We start from the raw sequence: 14,332 nt of genomic DNA, 5'->3' as shown, positions 1-14,332 counted from the left end.
AGTGAGACTGTTCACAAAGAGTTTTGTGGTTTAAGAGTATTTTACAATAACATTGAGCACATAAAACCTTTGTTAAAAAGAGTTGGCACACAGTATTACAAATTATGACCAAACAAGATCTACAAGTTACACAGGCATTTAACACTATATGTTTGCAGTTACTCTGTAAATGAAGTGCTGTTGAACTGGTTTTCAGCTTTATTGGCATAACACTTTCACAATACATCATGTTCAAAAAAAGATTTACAAACAAAGCTACACCCCAGATGACTGTGGAGAGAAAAAGCTTCTCTTGTTCTCCTCTCCTCCACACATGCTTCTTTTTAACCACCAGAGGGAGGCATCGCTTGAGCATTAACTGAAGGAACACAACATTAACTTGTAGCAAATATAAGATGTTTTCACTACCTAAATGCAAAGAGATTCATATTTCATTAGATTACAAAAACATCTTTGCTTAACCCTTATGTTATGTTCTGATCACTTGCGTTCAGGATTTCCTTTTTTCCCAAAAATGCTAGTTAATATTTATTGCATTGGACTAAAACTAAATGACTTTGCTCACACTGGGTGTAACAACTTCCCAATTCAAAGATTTTGTATTTCTTTTTGAAACTGTCTGAAAGCAAGCTTCATTGATCTGGCCTTATGCCCCTCAGTTTTATCATAATATAGCATAATGAGAGATTTATAAGTAGTTTTTGTTGTTGTCATTTTTTACCAAATAAGGAAAAGGTTTTCAGCACAGTGCAAGGGTTATAAGACAAGTGATGCACACATTATGCAACAATGAAATGTGATACTAATATTTAGAAAACCTGATTTTAGCATATTTAGCATATCTTTATTTATCAAAAAATGCATATTTACAAAGCTAAAACATCATAAAGAGACATTAAAAATATTTAAAGCACAACAAAAAAGTTGTTACATATTATTACATATTATTGTAAGCGAGGGATGAAAGGTCTTAAATTCTGGACAAATTTCAGTAAAAAAAACTATGAGTTCCCAAAAGCCATTTTAAAGCTTTTGAATTTAAAACAAGTCTGTTTAGTTCGCAGCAGCATTAGGGTGAAGGGGTTTAACTCGAGCCACCCGGGAAAGTCCTAAACGCAGCCCCTGTCCTGGAGACTTCACATGTGCATTCAGAGATGCACCGGGACTCCGGCCAAGCAGACCTGGAGATGGAGTTAGAAAGAGTTTACAAAAGGACACTTTTCTGTTGTGGGCTGTTCTGGTGAAAATTCACAACTGCACAGTAAGGATTTGAGCGTTTAGTCTCACCAGGGGGATTCCACTTAGGCAGTCTGGCCCCTGCAGGACTGGAGCAGACTGCAGGTTTAGAGAGAGGCGGAGTAGTAGGTGCCTTCTTCAGTCCAGACACAGGAGCAGCAGGACTCCGACAGATCGCTGGGTTGGGAGCTGTCAGGGAAAGACACATGTTAGTGTAGTTGATATGGTCTTTTGCCAGACTGTAAAATTTAAAAACAGAAAAAAATGTACCTGAGCCTTTGGCTTTTGAGGTTTTTGTTGGCTTTTTGTCTTTCTTTTCTGTCTTGTTCTTTGCAGCTGGTGGGGCCTTTTTTTCTGTCTTCTGTTTCACAAGCTTCTTTTTCTTTTTCATAGTGAATGTCTCGTCTTCACTCTCATCTTCTTCAGTAAAGGCTGCATCACTTTCTGAATCTGCAACAAGAACAAGCTTAAACAAATGGCTACGTTTTGTATCTGAAGTACTGAAGTACTGAAAACAGTCCAGCCCCCTAATAATTATGAGCGTGATTACCTGGTGTGTTCTGAGGCTGGTAGTCCTCATCGTCTCTGTTGTCCTCCTTCTCCTTCAGTGGTTTTCTCTGTTCCTCTGAGGTTTCCTTCTGTTTAGAAACACTGGTAGGGGAGGCGTCTATACTGATCAGATTCAGCTCTGAGAACAGAATAGTAATAAACACAGAAATCACATAGTTTAACATGAAGTAACATTTATAAAACTCTTGTTTGTTTTTTATATCAGCTTCATAGTGTTCTCAAAAAAGATAAATTTTTACATTTCCAAACTTCAAAGTCAGAATTTTGTAGTTACCTAAACGTCCGCCATCAATGCTACAATTGGACAGCACAGGAGGAGAATCTGGATGAGGCTGACCTTCGCTGACTGTGCAAAATCAAGGGAGGTTTGTTTAGAGGTTTTTCCATGCAAATATGTCAAATAAAGCTCTATACATATGTACTTAGAATCTGTCAAAATAATCAGTTTGTGACTCTGTAAAAAACAAAAGAATTATTCATTATTACCTAAATGGCTGCCCTCAGCGCTGCAGTGTATTAGAACAGGTGGTGAACACTGAGGAGGCTGAGAACTGTCATGTTTATCTGCAGTAAATAACAGTAAAACATAGCTTTTCACTTCCTGAATGAACTTCATGATGCTTTATTATAGTAGTAGTACATTCACCTGTTTTGATTGTAGGCTCTCCATCTTGTGTTCTTGAAGAGTCCAGCAGTGATAATGATAGAGCTGTCTCCAAATCTCTTTCATAATGTTTGTCCTCCAGAGACGCCCTGAAATAACACAAAAGTCAAGAATCAATGGTGCTATTACATATTTGCATACACAGTGGTTCATGTGGAAATACTATAATTAGTAATAAAATGTGACCCTGGAGCACAAAACCAGTCGCTGGGGTATATTTGTAGCAATAGCCAAAAATACATTGTATGGGTCAAAATTATAGATTTTTCTTTTATGCCAAAAATCATTAGGATATTAAGTAAAGATCATATTCCATGAAGATATTTTGTAAATATATCAAAACTTAATTTTTGATTAGTAATATGCATTGTTAAGAACTTCATTTGGACAACTTTAAAAGCGATTTTCTCAATATTTTGATTTTTTGGCACCCTCAGAATCCAGATATTCAAATAGTTGTATCTCAGCCAAACCATATATCAATGGAAAGCTTATTTATTCAGCTTTCAGACGATATATAAATCTCAATTTCGAAAAACTGACCCTTATGGTTTTGTGGTCCAGGGTCACAAATGTCTTTTCATTAAAAAAATAAAGTCAAATTGATTTGTGTAACCTCTTCCTGCTTCCTGAGCCGGTGAGATCATCAACTTCATTTGGAGAGGCACTTGTAGTTTTGAGGTTTCTCTCAGGATCAGGGTCTTTGATGGCCGTTCGAGCTTTTTTGGGAGGAGGTTTTAAACAGGCAAAATCCTCATCTGTCAGATAAATCGTGTAAACATGTTTATAGGTCTAGTTCTGAGCATTTTGAAGTAATATTGTCTCACCATCATCCAGGGTATATACAGCAATCCTTAAGTTAAATTTACTACTTTTTAATACCTTTTTTACTACCTTCAGAATTGTTTTTTAAAACCATCACGACACTGAATTGCAAGTGTTAATCAGCAACCTTTCTATTATTTACACAGATTTTGACATATATAACATACAAAAAAGAATAGATTTAGAGACTGATGTTGACAACATATTGCACATATTTATTTCACTTAGTAAATAAAAATAAAACAAACTACATAAAATGTGCAATGGAGAGAATGGATAGTTCCAGCACACTGGCCGGCATTCACTGCAAGTTGCTGATTCACAAACTGGCATCCACTACATGAACTATTGTTTGCACTTGTGCTATAGGCCTAATATGAATTTGTGGGCATAAAATCCTATGGCAAGTGCCTTAATTCCATGGCCTTTTCCTCAATAGTTTTGTCCATTTTGACCAGTTCCTCTTTCTTCTCCTTGTGTCTCCTTCTAAGTGTGTTTGATTTGGTGATTAGCTGGGCCATGTTTGACCCAGCTTTCCCCTCTGCCTCCTCGGCCAATTTGTTGGCATCATTTTCAAGGATGGCACAGACTTCGTCCAGGACTCTGCGTTGCTGCTTGAGCTCCTGTAGTTCGTCCTCTGCGGCCTTCCTTTTCTGTGTTTGAGCATCACTCTCCCTCTTTTTACGCTCTTGCTCCAGGTAGAGCCTGTACTGGGACCTTACTGAGGCCACAGAAGCCAGCAGGTCCTTGGTTAAAGGCACCTTGAGGACACCACCACAGCTACTGACATTGTCACAGATTAACCTCAGTGCCTCCAAGGATTCACCGAGAAGGTTACAGGTTTCCTCCTCCTTGTTAATGGAGATGCCCCTCTCCACGGTGGCTTGTCCATGTGAAAGAAGTAAAACGCTCTGGCAGAATCTCAACAGGTCCATGTAGGATGGGCTGAGGGTCAAGTGTAGAAACACATCCACACGTTGCTTGAAAGGCTGGAAAGAGCGGAATTGTTCACCTCTGCCCTCAAGAGACAGCAATGATGTAAACTGCTGAATGATTACATCACCTACAACATAGACAAAGAAATTAAGTTAATTAATAGGTCATTTAAATTTAGTAGTCCCAGTTGGCCTATCAGACCATTTGGCAATACATACATCACAACATCATGTTATAACATCTAAGTAGAGCTAGGAATGTGTAAGGCTTCTTCTGAACTTATTAATTAGATAAAGCATTGACACTTCCTGACTGTTGAGAGGAGAATGCAGAAAACCATCTTGCTAACACACACTTCTCACACAAGGCTTTAATCAATCTGAATAACCTATGCACTTTGACTGTCCCTATACAATATCTTCTTACCAGCTGGGATGCCACCTGCCAAATGTTTGCCCTGGAGGAATGTTTGCACTATTCCCTTCATCTGTCTGATGCACCAATCGGGATCTCTGTGCATTCTTGAAGGGTCCAAGCATGCAATCTGCCTGACCACTTTTAATTTCAGGGGGCTTTTCTCCTGTAGCTTCACAACAACCTTAACCAGGCCCTGTAAACATTCTCGCCTGAAGGTGAGCACAGAAAGCTCACCAACCTTGAATCCTGGTTTGCTCTGAAGTTCCTAACAAATGAGGAACATTAGTGAATGTTCACTGCAAATGCTTTGGAAAATAATTTTACTTATGTATCCCTATTTCTTTTTCATCTTCTTATTACTATTAATTTGAGTAGTTGTAGTAGCAGCCTAAACATAGTAGTAGCAGTAGTAGTACTACTACTAAATGACAGAAGTTAATTTTACAACATACATCCTGGTTCTTTGTGCAGGCAACCCAAAACACATGTGCATCTCTAGGGGGGGGGGGGGGGGGGGGATAAGAAAATTACCTTGATAGCAGATTCTGCTCCCACGCCTATGTCTACACTCTTTGGGGAGACCAAGTTCTTTTCATCTGTTAGATCTATTTTGATCAGCTGAAGGGGTGTGAGGTCCTGGGTGAGCTCTTGTTGAACGAACCGCCTCAGTAAACTCTTAAAATTACAAAACAAGCAGTTAGTAATCCAACAATTTACACAGATTCACCAAATGCAATCAATTTTATAAAATATTTAATGATCATTACCATCAGCAGCTCAGTCAAATCTTTTGCCAAGAAGGGCAACAATGGCTCATCAGTTTGGAACTTTGTCAAGAAGGGGTTGAAAGTTCTTGCAATTGCCAGAAAAAAAATTGAATTTTGCAGTTAACACCTTTAAAAATTACATAAATGTATTATGTATTTTTATTTAACTTAGTGAGTGTATAAATCAGCAGCAAAAAGTAATTCTTGAAAAAATCTGCAGTCATTTTATTAATCTAAACATGTTAATAAAAACAAATAATATTACTATTAGTACTCTTATAAAATTCAATCAGGCAATCATACATTTCACAATTTTATATTTATATATGAATGTCAAGAATTCAGAAGTGTGTATATTTATATAGCCTACACTACACTACACAGAAATAATACACAATTAAATTATGCTTATTTTAAATGTATTGAGCAGGTTAAGTATAAAAAATATAGGCTTTTAATAATCTTTCAGTGCGCAAAACCATGATAATATGAAACGCTTCAAAACAGAGCGCACAAAGCGCGTATGCGCATCGCGGGTGCAGAATGATGTGCTCAAAGCAACACGGAGTCACAGCAAGTGCGCATTTAAAAGTTCACGGCACAAAGCGAAGAAATGTCGAGCGCACAAATCCTAGTGTATATCTGTCCAACAGTTTATTTATCATTTGTTTCTTCAAGAGTTTTAAATTCCAGTTATTGTGCGTTTGATGCCGATTCATAGTCCTTGTGTGTGTGATCTAACAGTAAATTACAACAGTAAATTAGCCAACATCATCCTATAATATACAAAATCTTTGAGAATAAATAACTCTTCAAATGAGTGATCACAGGATACCGCGTAAGTAGGGCTATATAAAAAAGAACTTACCTTTATGTGATGCAACAAATCTTCTGCCCTTCCATGTCCCAAAAACTGAGATCCAAAGTATCTGGATTGGACACGGTCATCCTCCCAGTATCGAACATGGATGTCAAGCTGTTTTTTCTTTGACGCCTGATTGAGGCACTCATCAAACATCAACACGAATGGCCCAGCCAACTTCTGTGTTCTGAGATGTTGCCGAACGACCACTGAATATGACGTCAGCATCAAACATAAGTTGAGACGGAGACGAAAGATCTTTGATCATGTCCCCAGATATGCTAAAGCCCATATTTAAACGAACTAACGCGAACGCAGATAGAATTTCAATCAGAATAGGACACCTGATGGTCTGAAAAAATAATACCTAATTTGGAAAAAATAATACCTTTGAGACCACATTTAATACTTTTAATGGCCTTAAATTTGTCAATTTTGATTTATCACTTTTTAATACTTTTTAAAACCCCGCGGATACCCTGTCATCGTCTCGGAAGTCTGTGTAGTTGACAGCTTTCTTATTTCTGAAGACAAGCAGAAAACACATCACATCAATCAAAACACAGATATTACAAATTTCTGAATTCACAGTGATTGTTTAGGAAAATATCAGGATATTAAAGGCCAAACACAACCAGCTGTCAGATACAACAAGGACATATAGAAAGTGACACGAGAACCATAATCTAAGGTATGGACATATTTAGAAAACATTCATACGCACCTGGGTGGTCTGTCCATCCTTTAAATCAAAAAGTCAAACTAAAATGTCACGTTATGCCCCGTGAATATAGACTACAGTCAAACACCGACACCACCGCTGTATTTTAACAACGTTTCGTAGCTACAGAAGGTTATACTGCAAAACAACCAGCAATCAAAATAATTTTAAGTTTAAAAACATAACGTCAATAAGAAAGTCTGTCTTTGTGTCATGCATGTTGTTTTTCTGCGAGGTGATACACAACCCGCCTGAAAACAAACGACGGAAATCTATCTGAATACACCAATTTGCAATTCAATAAAATCTTTCTATCGTTGTGACTCCAATTTTACGCTAATTAGAGTATTTTTACTCCAATTTTACTTCCAATTTTACGCTAGGTAATTGATAAAATATAGTATTATTTTTCTAATTACTATATGTATGTTAAACTTCGACGAAACTTCTACCTGGTAAGCTTTTTGTGCGTTTTGTAGAAATCTCGAATCTGCGGATGTGGTTCTGTGACTATATGTTTCATTTGTAAATTACAATATTTTGTTTTTATGTTGGTACACCGATGTAAATAGTTGTTAGTTATTTATATAAGCATTTTCTTAATCTTGTTTTTCTAACAATATACACTCAAGTCACTCACTTTGGGCAAAATGAATAAACAAATAAATAAAATGTAGGAGGTATTGAAAAATATAGTCTTTTGAAATATTATAAACATTTTTTTTTTTTTGTATCTGAAGTAGGCCAATAGGCTAAATCAAATTTCGTTAACATTTTACATGAGAAACTTACAAGAATAGGCTATCAGATTCACTATAGGCCAGACATTGGGCACAAATATGATTTTTTTATGCACAATTTTGAGGTTTTGGGCTTTGCTTCCATAACATGTCTATTTTCAGATTAATGGAGTGAAATCATTCTAAACTGATAATTTAACAGTTTATGTTATTTGCAATTGTTATTTGTATTTCAGTTGAAATGAATATCTTTAAAAGCCATCTTTAAATCCTTCTTTATTCTGTTTTTACAGAGGAGTTTGTTCATATTTCACCTGATTTATTTAACATTTTTCAATTTTGATTTATGGTGTGATAAGAAGAGATATCCTTAAACTCTAAAACTATGTAAAAACTCATAATAAGAAAAAAAATGGCTTTTGAACCTGATTTTATAATATTTTTTATATATATATATTTCTTCTGGAAATGTGTGCACATTTAATAAGGAAATGCATCATATGCATACAGTGTTGGGAAAAATGTTTTGGAAATAACAGATCACAAGTTACCAGTGTAACTATTTCATTTTTTTAAAGTAATGTGATTACTTTTTGATTAATTTCTTTGTAACAATGTTTTCGACTGTTAATCAACTCTCAGACAGGTTGTAGCCTAAAGCTTTCAGTGTCAATGTGGATTGATGTAACTGGTATGTGTAATGTGGTCTGCTGCAAATTCAAACAAGAGAACTAATCAAAAGCATCAGAATAGCATCACTTTACTAATCTGTATTTTTAATCGGTATCAGTAAATTTACTAATCTTTTAGTGGCAGAAGGCATCATGCACATCAAAATCATAATCTTCAACATATCCTAGCCTTTTACAACAAAAAATATTCAGATGGAACCCACTTTAATTTAATTACATGTTTTTTTTCTCAGTAACTTTAATGGATTACAGTTATTTTGTAAATTATTTATTATAGGTTAGTTACTATGTTTTGCCTTAATTCAAAACATAATCCACAAATCATCTAAATGCAAATCTCTAGTTTATATGTGGCAGGTCATAGTGTAACTTAAATGTTGGCTCTCTTTAAAGCCCTTCGTCCAAAAATAGCTAAAGTGCAGCCTTTGACATTGGAAACAAAACTGTGGAAAGGTTTATTCTTAGAGACTCAGAGACTGGTGCAGATTGATCTTTCAGACTGATTCAGAGTGTTCATTAGTCACCTCTAACGATGGAAAAGTCCATGTTACACCAGTTACATTTCCAACGAGGAGTCCAGCAACCAACAAGTGATTTTTTAGGTTTACTGACAACAAATAAGACACAAATAAATAAAAGCCCATATTTTCTTTCATCAAGAAACAAACTTTATTTATTTAAAATGAGTATAACATTTCACTGCACTTAAAGCAAACATATAAATATCATAAATAAAACCTATGTAATTCATTAAATAAATAAATACTTTCTTGGTTTGACCATTGTTGTCCACAGGTGGTGTCCAGCACCAAAGACAAATTCATGGTGGCAGGTGAAAAAACGCAGGTTTTGGTTCTTCAGGTTTGTTGAGATGGAGATAGCCAACACAACAGCCTAAAAATCTGTACATCCCCACTTTTAAAAACAAAGGTTCTTTATTGACATGGACTTTCATGGAACCTTTATATCACACAAAAGGTTCTTTATAGTGGAAAAGGGATTTTCAGATTATAAAAAAGTTCTTCACACTAAAATAAAATAAAAGAACTTTTAAGAACTGTTCTATGGTCCTTCAATGGCATCACTGCAAGAAACCTTTATTTTGGAACCTTTATTTTTAAGAGTGTACACGTGAAGCTGGTTTGATATATATGTCCTTAAAACACTTATGTATGAAGCAAATATTATGGTGCCACACTAACGTTGGCGCATCGACTTTGCGCAAAGCAGCGGCGGTTCAACAGTCACGCCATGGAGGATCTGCAACTTTACCCGACAATTGCTGAAATCCGGGGACTGCCGGGGCTCGTGTCGTGAAGAAGATCCCACGGGTCATCATCAGAAGGGGAAACCAGGGTTTCTCTGGAGATGTTTTGACCCTCCGACGGCTCAAAGTCCAAGTCCCCATCGTCCTCTTGAGCTGCTCTGGAGTCTGACGCCTCTCCGTACCGGAGCGCGTTCAGCGGGTCTGATGGATTCACCTGCCGGTTTCTCCTCTCCCGGTGCTGCAGGCGCTCCAGTGGGACACTGTTCTTCTCTGATAAGAAGAGAGAGGACTGAGGGAGGTTTTGTCCCGCTATGAACACCTGCTTCGCCCCGTCCAGGTTAAGCAGTATGCCATGCTTGGTGGAGTAATACACGTCACGATGGTTTTCCAAAAGTTTGTGGTGAAAAAGACAATCTTCCTTATTGCAAACCGTCTAAAGACATAAAAATATACATAGAGTTAAATAATGAAACAAGCTTCATACATAGCCTGCTGTAAAAAAAAACATCTGTGAAATTTACCAGACCTTTTATTTATAGTAAAATAAATAAATAAAAACGTAGGCCTATATTTTATTATCTGATATAGGCTAGGCTAACTATAACAACCTATACTTAAGTACTAAAATATGTTTTGCAACTTTATAGCCTAATATAGGCTGACAGCAGCCAAAAACCACAACCACCACTTTTTCATCTCCAAAAACTGTCAATTTAACGTTAGGCTTATTTATTGTAAAATTACTTGAAATGTCCCGTTATATTTATTAATATTTCACCCTATAGCCTATAGTTAAAAAAAAAAAAAGTTTTTAGCATTTTTACAATTTTTAACGTAAAAAGGCGAACATTTTTGACTATAACCTTTGTAGATATTACACTGTAAATCTGGTGACCTGCAATTGCTATTTCTACTTTATTTAACCCATAAAATTTAGTTTTCTTTGCATAAATTATTGTATTTAGGTTTATTCAGTGACATAGGCTAACATTTGATTGAATAAAACCAGTTAAATTCAATGCTACCATTTTTAGATTCCATACTTATATTAATATTAATAACAGGCCTATAATAATAGATTATACCTTACTTTTTATACCTTATTTTTCAATTAGTTTGAATACTTACAGACGTGAAAAGAGTTCCTCCTGCGTCCATACACAAAAATCGGTTACTTTTCACTCCAAATATTGCCAGACGGTCTCTGCTCTCTGCTTTCAATAAAATTACACCTGTTGAATGCATAATACAAAGAGGAATAAGAAGGACATTATTTTTTAGATAAACCCATGAGAAATACATAAAACAACCATTTTTCATGATTCATAGAGTTTGATTTTTATTTTACTGGTCTAATATACTCAATATGTATAGTATGCTGATCAAAAACAGGATAGGCTACTCACTGTAGGACCCCCGGTTTGTAGTTTTGCGCACATGTCCATTCGGGCTGATCTCCAAGTAGAAGTTGTTTAAGTCCGAAGTGGTCTGAAGGTGGATGTACCTCCGCGGGTTCCCCCAGCTGGAGCCCAGGAGGGGAGAGGGGTTAGGGGCAGCATCCGCAGATCTGAATCCCTGGAGAGCTGTGATCCACAGCGCAAGGACGGAGGAGCGCAGCATGCGCAGTTTGGAAAGTGCGCAACGCATCTTCACGAAGCGCAAAGTATGGATGCGTAAAACCAGTGTGCAGAGCTGAAGGAGTTGTGATGCGTGAAAGTTTGTGAGCGCGGCTATTTAAACGCATCCTGTGCCACTCCTTTGCGCAACACTCGCCCGCAGAGCCAGAGGATGTGAGGAGGCGGATTCAACATGTCCACCTTCTGTTTGTTATGAAGGTAATTGACTGGTAAACCATAATTGGCTTGTCAATTTGGCACAGCTTTGACTTTCTATGTATCCTGACATCTTGCTGTCAAAACAAAACTGAAAACAATTTGAATAATTTTTGTGGCATGTGTTGAAATCAGTTGGTCGTCTCCCAATGTTTCTCAAATGCTAAATCAACTTACTATGATGTATAAGTAAATGTGTATGTTTATTTAGGCTATTTCGGATTGTCTAACCTATAAAAATGTCCAAAGCTGTTAGGGCGGTATCTTTAGATACGAGAGGTAAAATGTATATCTTTTTACCTAATTTACACCAAAATGCCACATATTTGAAAAGTCCATATTATACCGCCGAGTGACAGTTTTGTACCTGTATAAGGTGACTACATGATTAGTGTACTGAACAGATAGTCGCTTTAGATAAAAAATGTCTGCAAAATGAATAAATGCAGCTGTAGGCTTAATGTAAATATAGTATGACCCCAATTTGAACTTCCTCAAGTTGGCCAGCAGAGGGAACCTGTGCCTCATTCACGAACAAGTAACGCACCAAAAATTGAGCAAAGCTGAACTTGAGTAAAGCTGTGTGCATTAACGTTGAAATTGTTGAAATTAAAAAATAAATAAATATTCAAAATAAACAATTTTCATTATTCATATATACATAGTAATATGATATTGCATAATAAACTAATGACTGTAAACTTCATCTTTTATTTTTTTCAACACTGTCTTTATTGATTTTAGAAACTTTAACATGTAGTAAGAAAAATAATTAGAAAAACAAACAAACTAAACAAACAAACAAAAAAGAAGAAGGGGGGGGGGGGGGGGGGGGGGGTAAAAATTACAAATGAATATAAATGTGAGTTTTTCCAAAGCCAAGCAATGAGATAATTCTTGTAACCATTGTTTAAAATGAGGTCTTTCTGTATTTTTCCAATGACGAACTACTACTATAAGTTTTGCTTGTAATAAACAGAATATCATAAATTTCTTATCAGAGCTAGTAAAAGTGCAAGTTACAGGAAAAATATTTAGTATACATAGTTTAGGACATTTGGGAATATTTTGTTTCATTACCACGGATAAAATGTTGAAAATGTTTCCCCAAAAGCATTCAACTTGGGGACACTTCCATAAACAATGATATAAAGTTCCCATCTCTTGATTGCATTTTACACATTGATCTGGAATGTTGGGATTAAATTTGTGTAGTAATTCGGGAGTTATGTATACTCCAGTAATCTATTTATATTGCAGAAGTTTGAACCTCGTATTAATTGGGTCTTAAGACAGGCACTCTGCCATTCATCCTCTGTTATATTCTCACTTATATCTCGACACCATGCCAAACGTTTATTTTCTGTATTTTCCTTGCAATTAGTAGAGATTAGTCTATAAAATAAAGAAATTTGCCTACCCCCATTGAAGTGGTTTAAAGTAATTTTTTTCTAAAGGGGACAGATCTGGCAAGAGAGGAGAATGATGCTGTCTTATTAATAAAATTCCTAATGTGAAGATATTTAAAAAAAAAAAGTGGTTTAGGTAAATCAAACTTCTGTCTTAATTCCTGAAAACTGAGCATCGTTTCATTATTAAATAAATCTCTCACTTTACTCAAACCTTTTGATGCCCAAATTTTAAATCCAGCATGTGTCCCAGGTGTAAAGTTAGCGTTACCCCAAATAGGGGTAAATTGTGACAACTGTGGAACCTCTTCAAGATGTTTGAAGACTTCATACCATACCACAATAGTATTTTTAACAAAGGGATTGGAAGTGGCTTTTTTTCAATTTGGGCAGGGGTGCTGAGTACAAATACAGATTCAAGGGCAATTGCCCGGATGTACAGGCCTCAATCCGTACCCAAGGGATAAAATTTTCATTCGTGAACCAAAACATTGCTGCTCTTAGTTGAGCTGCCCAGTAGTACCATTTAAGATTAGGCAACTGCAACCCTCCCCGCTCATATGGTAAATATAAAAGAGAGAGCCTCAATCTGGGACTTCGATTTGCCCAAATGAAATTAGAGAAAAGGTTCCTCATATTATTGAAAAAATTCTGTGGTGGAGGCAGGGGAATTGATTGAAATAAATACAAGTACATTCATTTTTAATATATTGATACGTCCATTATGAGATATTGGTAAAAGTGACCATTTATTAATTGATTCAGTGATTAACTTAGCTATGCAGTTATAATTGCTGGAGGCTATATTATATAGGTCTGGGGAGATATTAATGCCAAGATACTTAAAACCTTCATGAGCATTTTTAAATGGGGGTTGGATGGGGGGGGGGGGGGGGGGGGGGCTCTTTTAAATTTTTTTATACTTTATTTTTCTATTTATATTTTAGAATTTCAAAATTGAATCAATTTGTAAATTTGTATTTTGAAAGCAATTTGTATGGTATTAACAATAATAATTTGGGCTTGGAGAAGCAATTATTATCTCTCAAAAAATGTAAACATTTCATAATTTTTTACATTTTTACAGAGAAACTGGATCCAATGGATGCATTTTAACTGTCATGTTTTGCATATGAATCAGAAAAAAATATCAAATAACCAGGGAAGCAGTTTATGAATTACTTGCGAGTAGTTTATTGAACTGTTGTGGTGTTGTATAAATGATCCTGTATGAGTGAGACATCCTGACAGCGGTATTTCTAGAAAAGAATCAGTTCTGGGCACACTGTGCATGAATGCTCACTGTACTCGCTACTTTGAGCATAATTAAAACGTGAAACAAAAACACACGCAAATGAAAAAAAAGAAAAAAAAGAAATAAAAGAAAATAGTTT

At 36.0% G+C, this 14,332-nt stretch overlaps 3 protein-coding genes across 3 annotated transcripts; all 3 read right to left on the bottom strand.

Moving 5' to 3' along the window:
• Positions 1–183: 183 nt before the first annotated feature.
• LOC306859047 (RAD51-associated protein 1-like) lies at positions 184–7,018 on the bottom strand (the record flags this gene model as incomplete). Its single annotated transcript, XM_079399855.1, is given in 11 exon segments — positions 184–1,181; positions 1,288–1,425; positions 1,507–1,686; positions 1,787–1,924; positions 2,081–2,152; positions 2,293–2,370; positions 2,453–2,559; positions 3,087–3,228; position 6,756; positions 6,759–6,801; positions 7,002–7,018. Coding segments are annotated over 11 exon segments (1,044 nt in total). The 3' UTR covers positions 184–1,053.
• On the bottom strand, positions 3,197–7,276 carry LOC306858842 (uncharacterized protein). The gene is made up of 5 exons (XM_079399602.1): positions 7,002–7,276; positions 6,284–6,801; positions 5,416–5,500; positions 5,180–5,323; positions 3,197–4,358 (listed from the first exon to the last, which is right to left on the bottom strand). Exon 5 carries the CDS (start codon positions 4,228–4,230, stop codon positions 3,694–3,696), a length of 537 nt encoding a protein of 178 aa, XP_079255728.1. The 5' UTR covers positions 4,231–4,358; positions 5,180–5,323; positions 5,416–5,500; positions 6,284–6,801; positions 7,002–7,276; the 3' UTR covers positions 3,197–3,693.
• A 1,813-nt stretch (positions 7,277–9,089) lies between these two features.
• Positions 9,090–11,344, bottom strand: LOC306858648 (fibroblast growth factor 23-like; the record flags this gene model as incomplete). Its single annotated transcript, XM_079399267.1, has 3 exons — positions 9,090–10,130; positions 10,826–10,929; positions 11,104–11,344. The coding sequence occupies 3 exons, from the start codon at positions 11,342–11,344 to the stop codon at positions 9,699–9,701; spliced, it is 777 nt and encodes a 258-aa protein (XP_079255393.1). The 3' UTR covers positions 9,090–9,698.
• Positions 11,345–14,332: the final 2,988 nt, after the last annotated feature.

This window comes from Barbus barbus (assembly GCF_936440315.1).
Source record: "Barbus barbus genome assembly, chromosome: 39".
Classification (NCBI taxonomy): Eukaryota; Metazoa; Chordata; class Actinopteri; order Cypriniformes; family Cyprinidae; genus Barbus; species Barbus barbus.
This window is presented reverse-complemented; position numbering and strand designations above follow the sequence as displayed.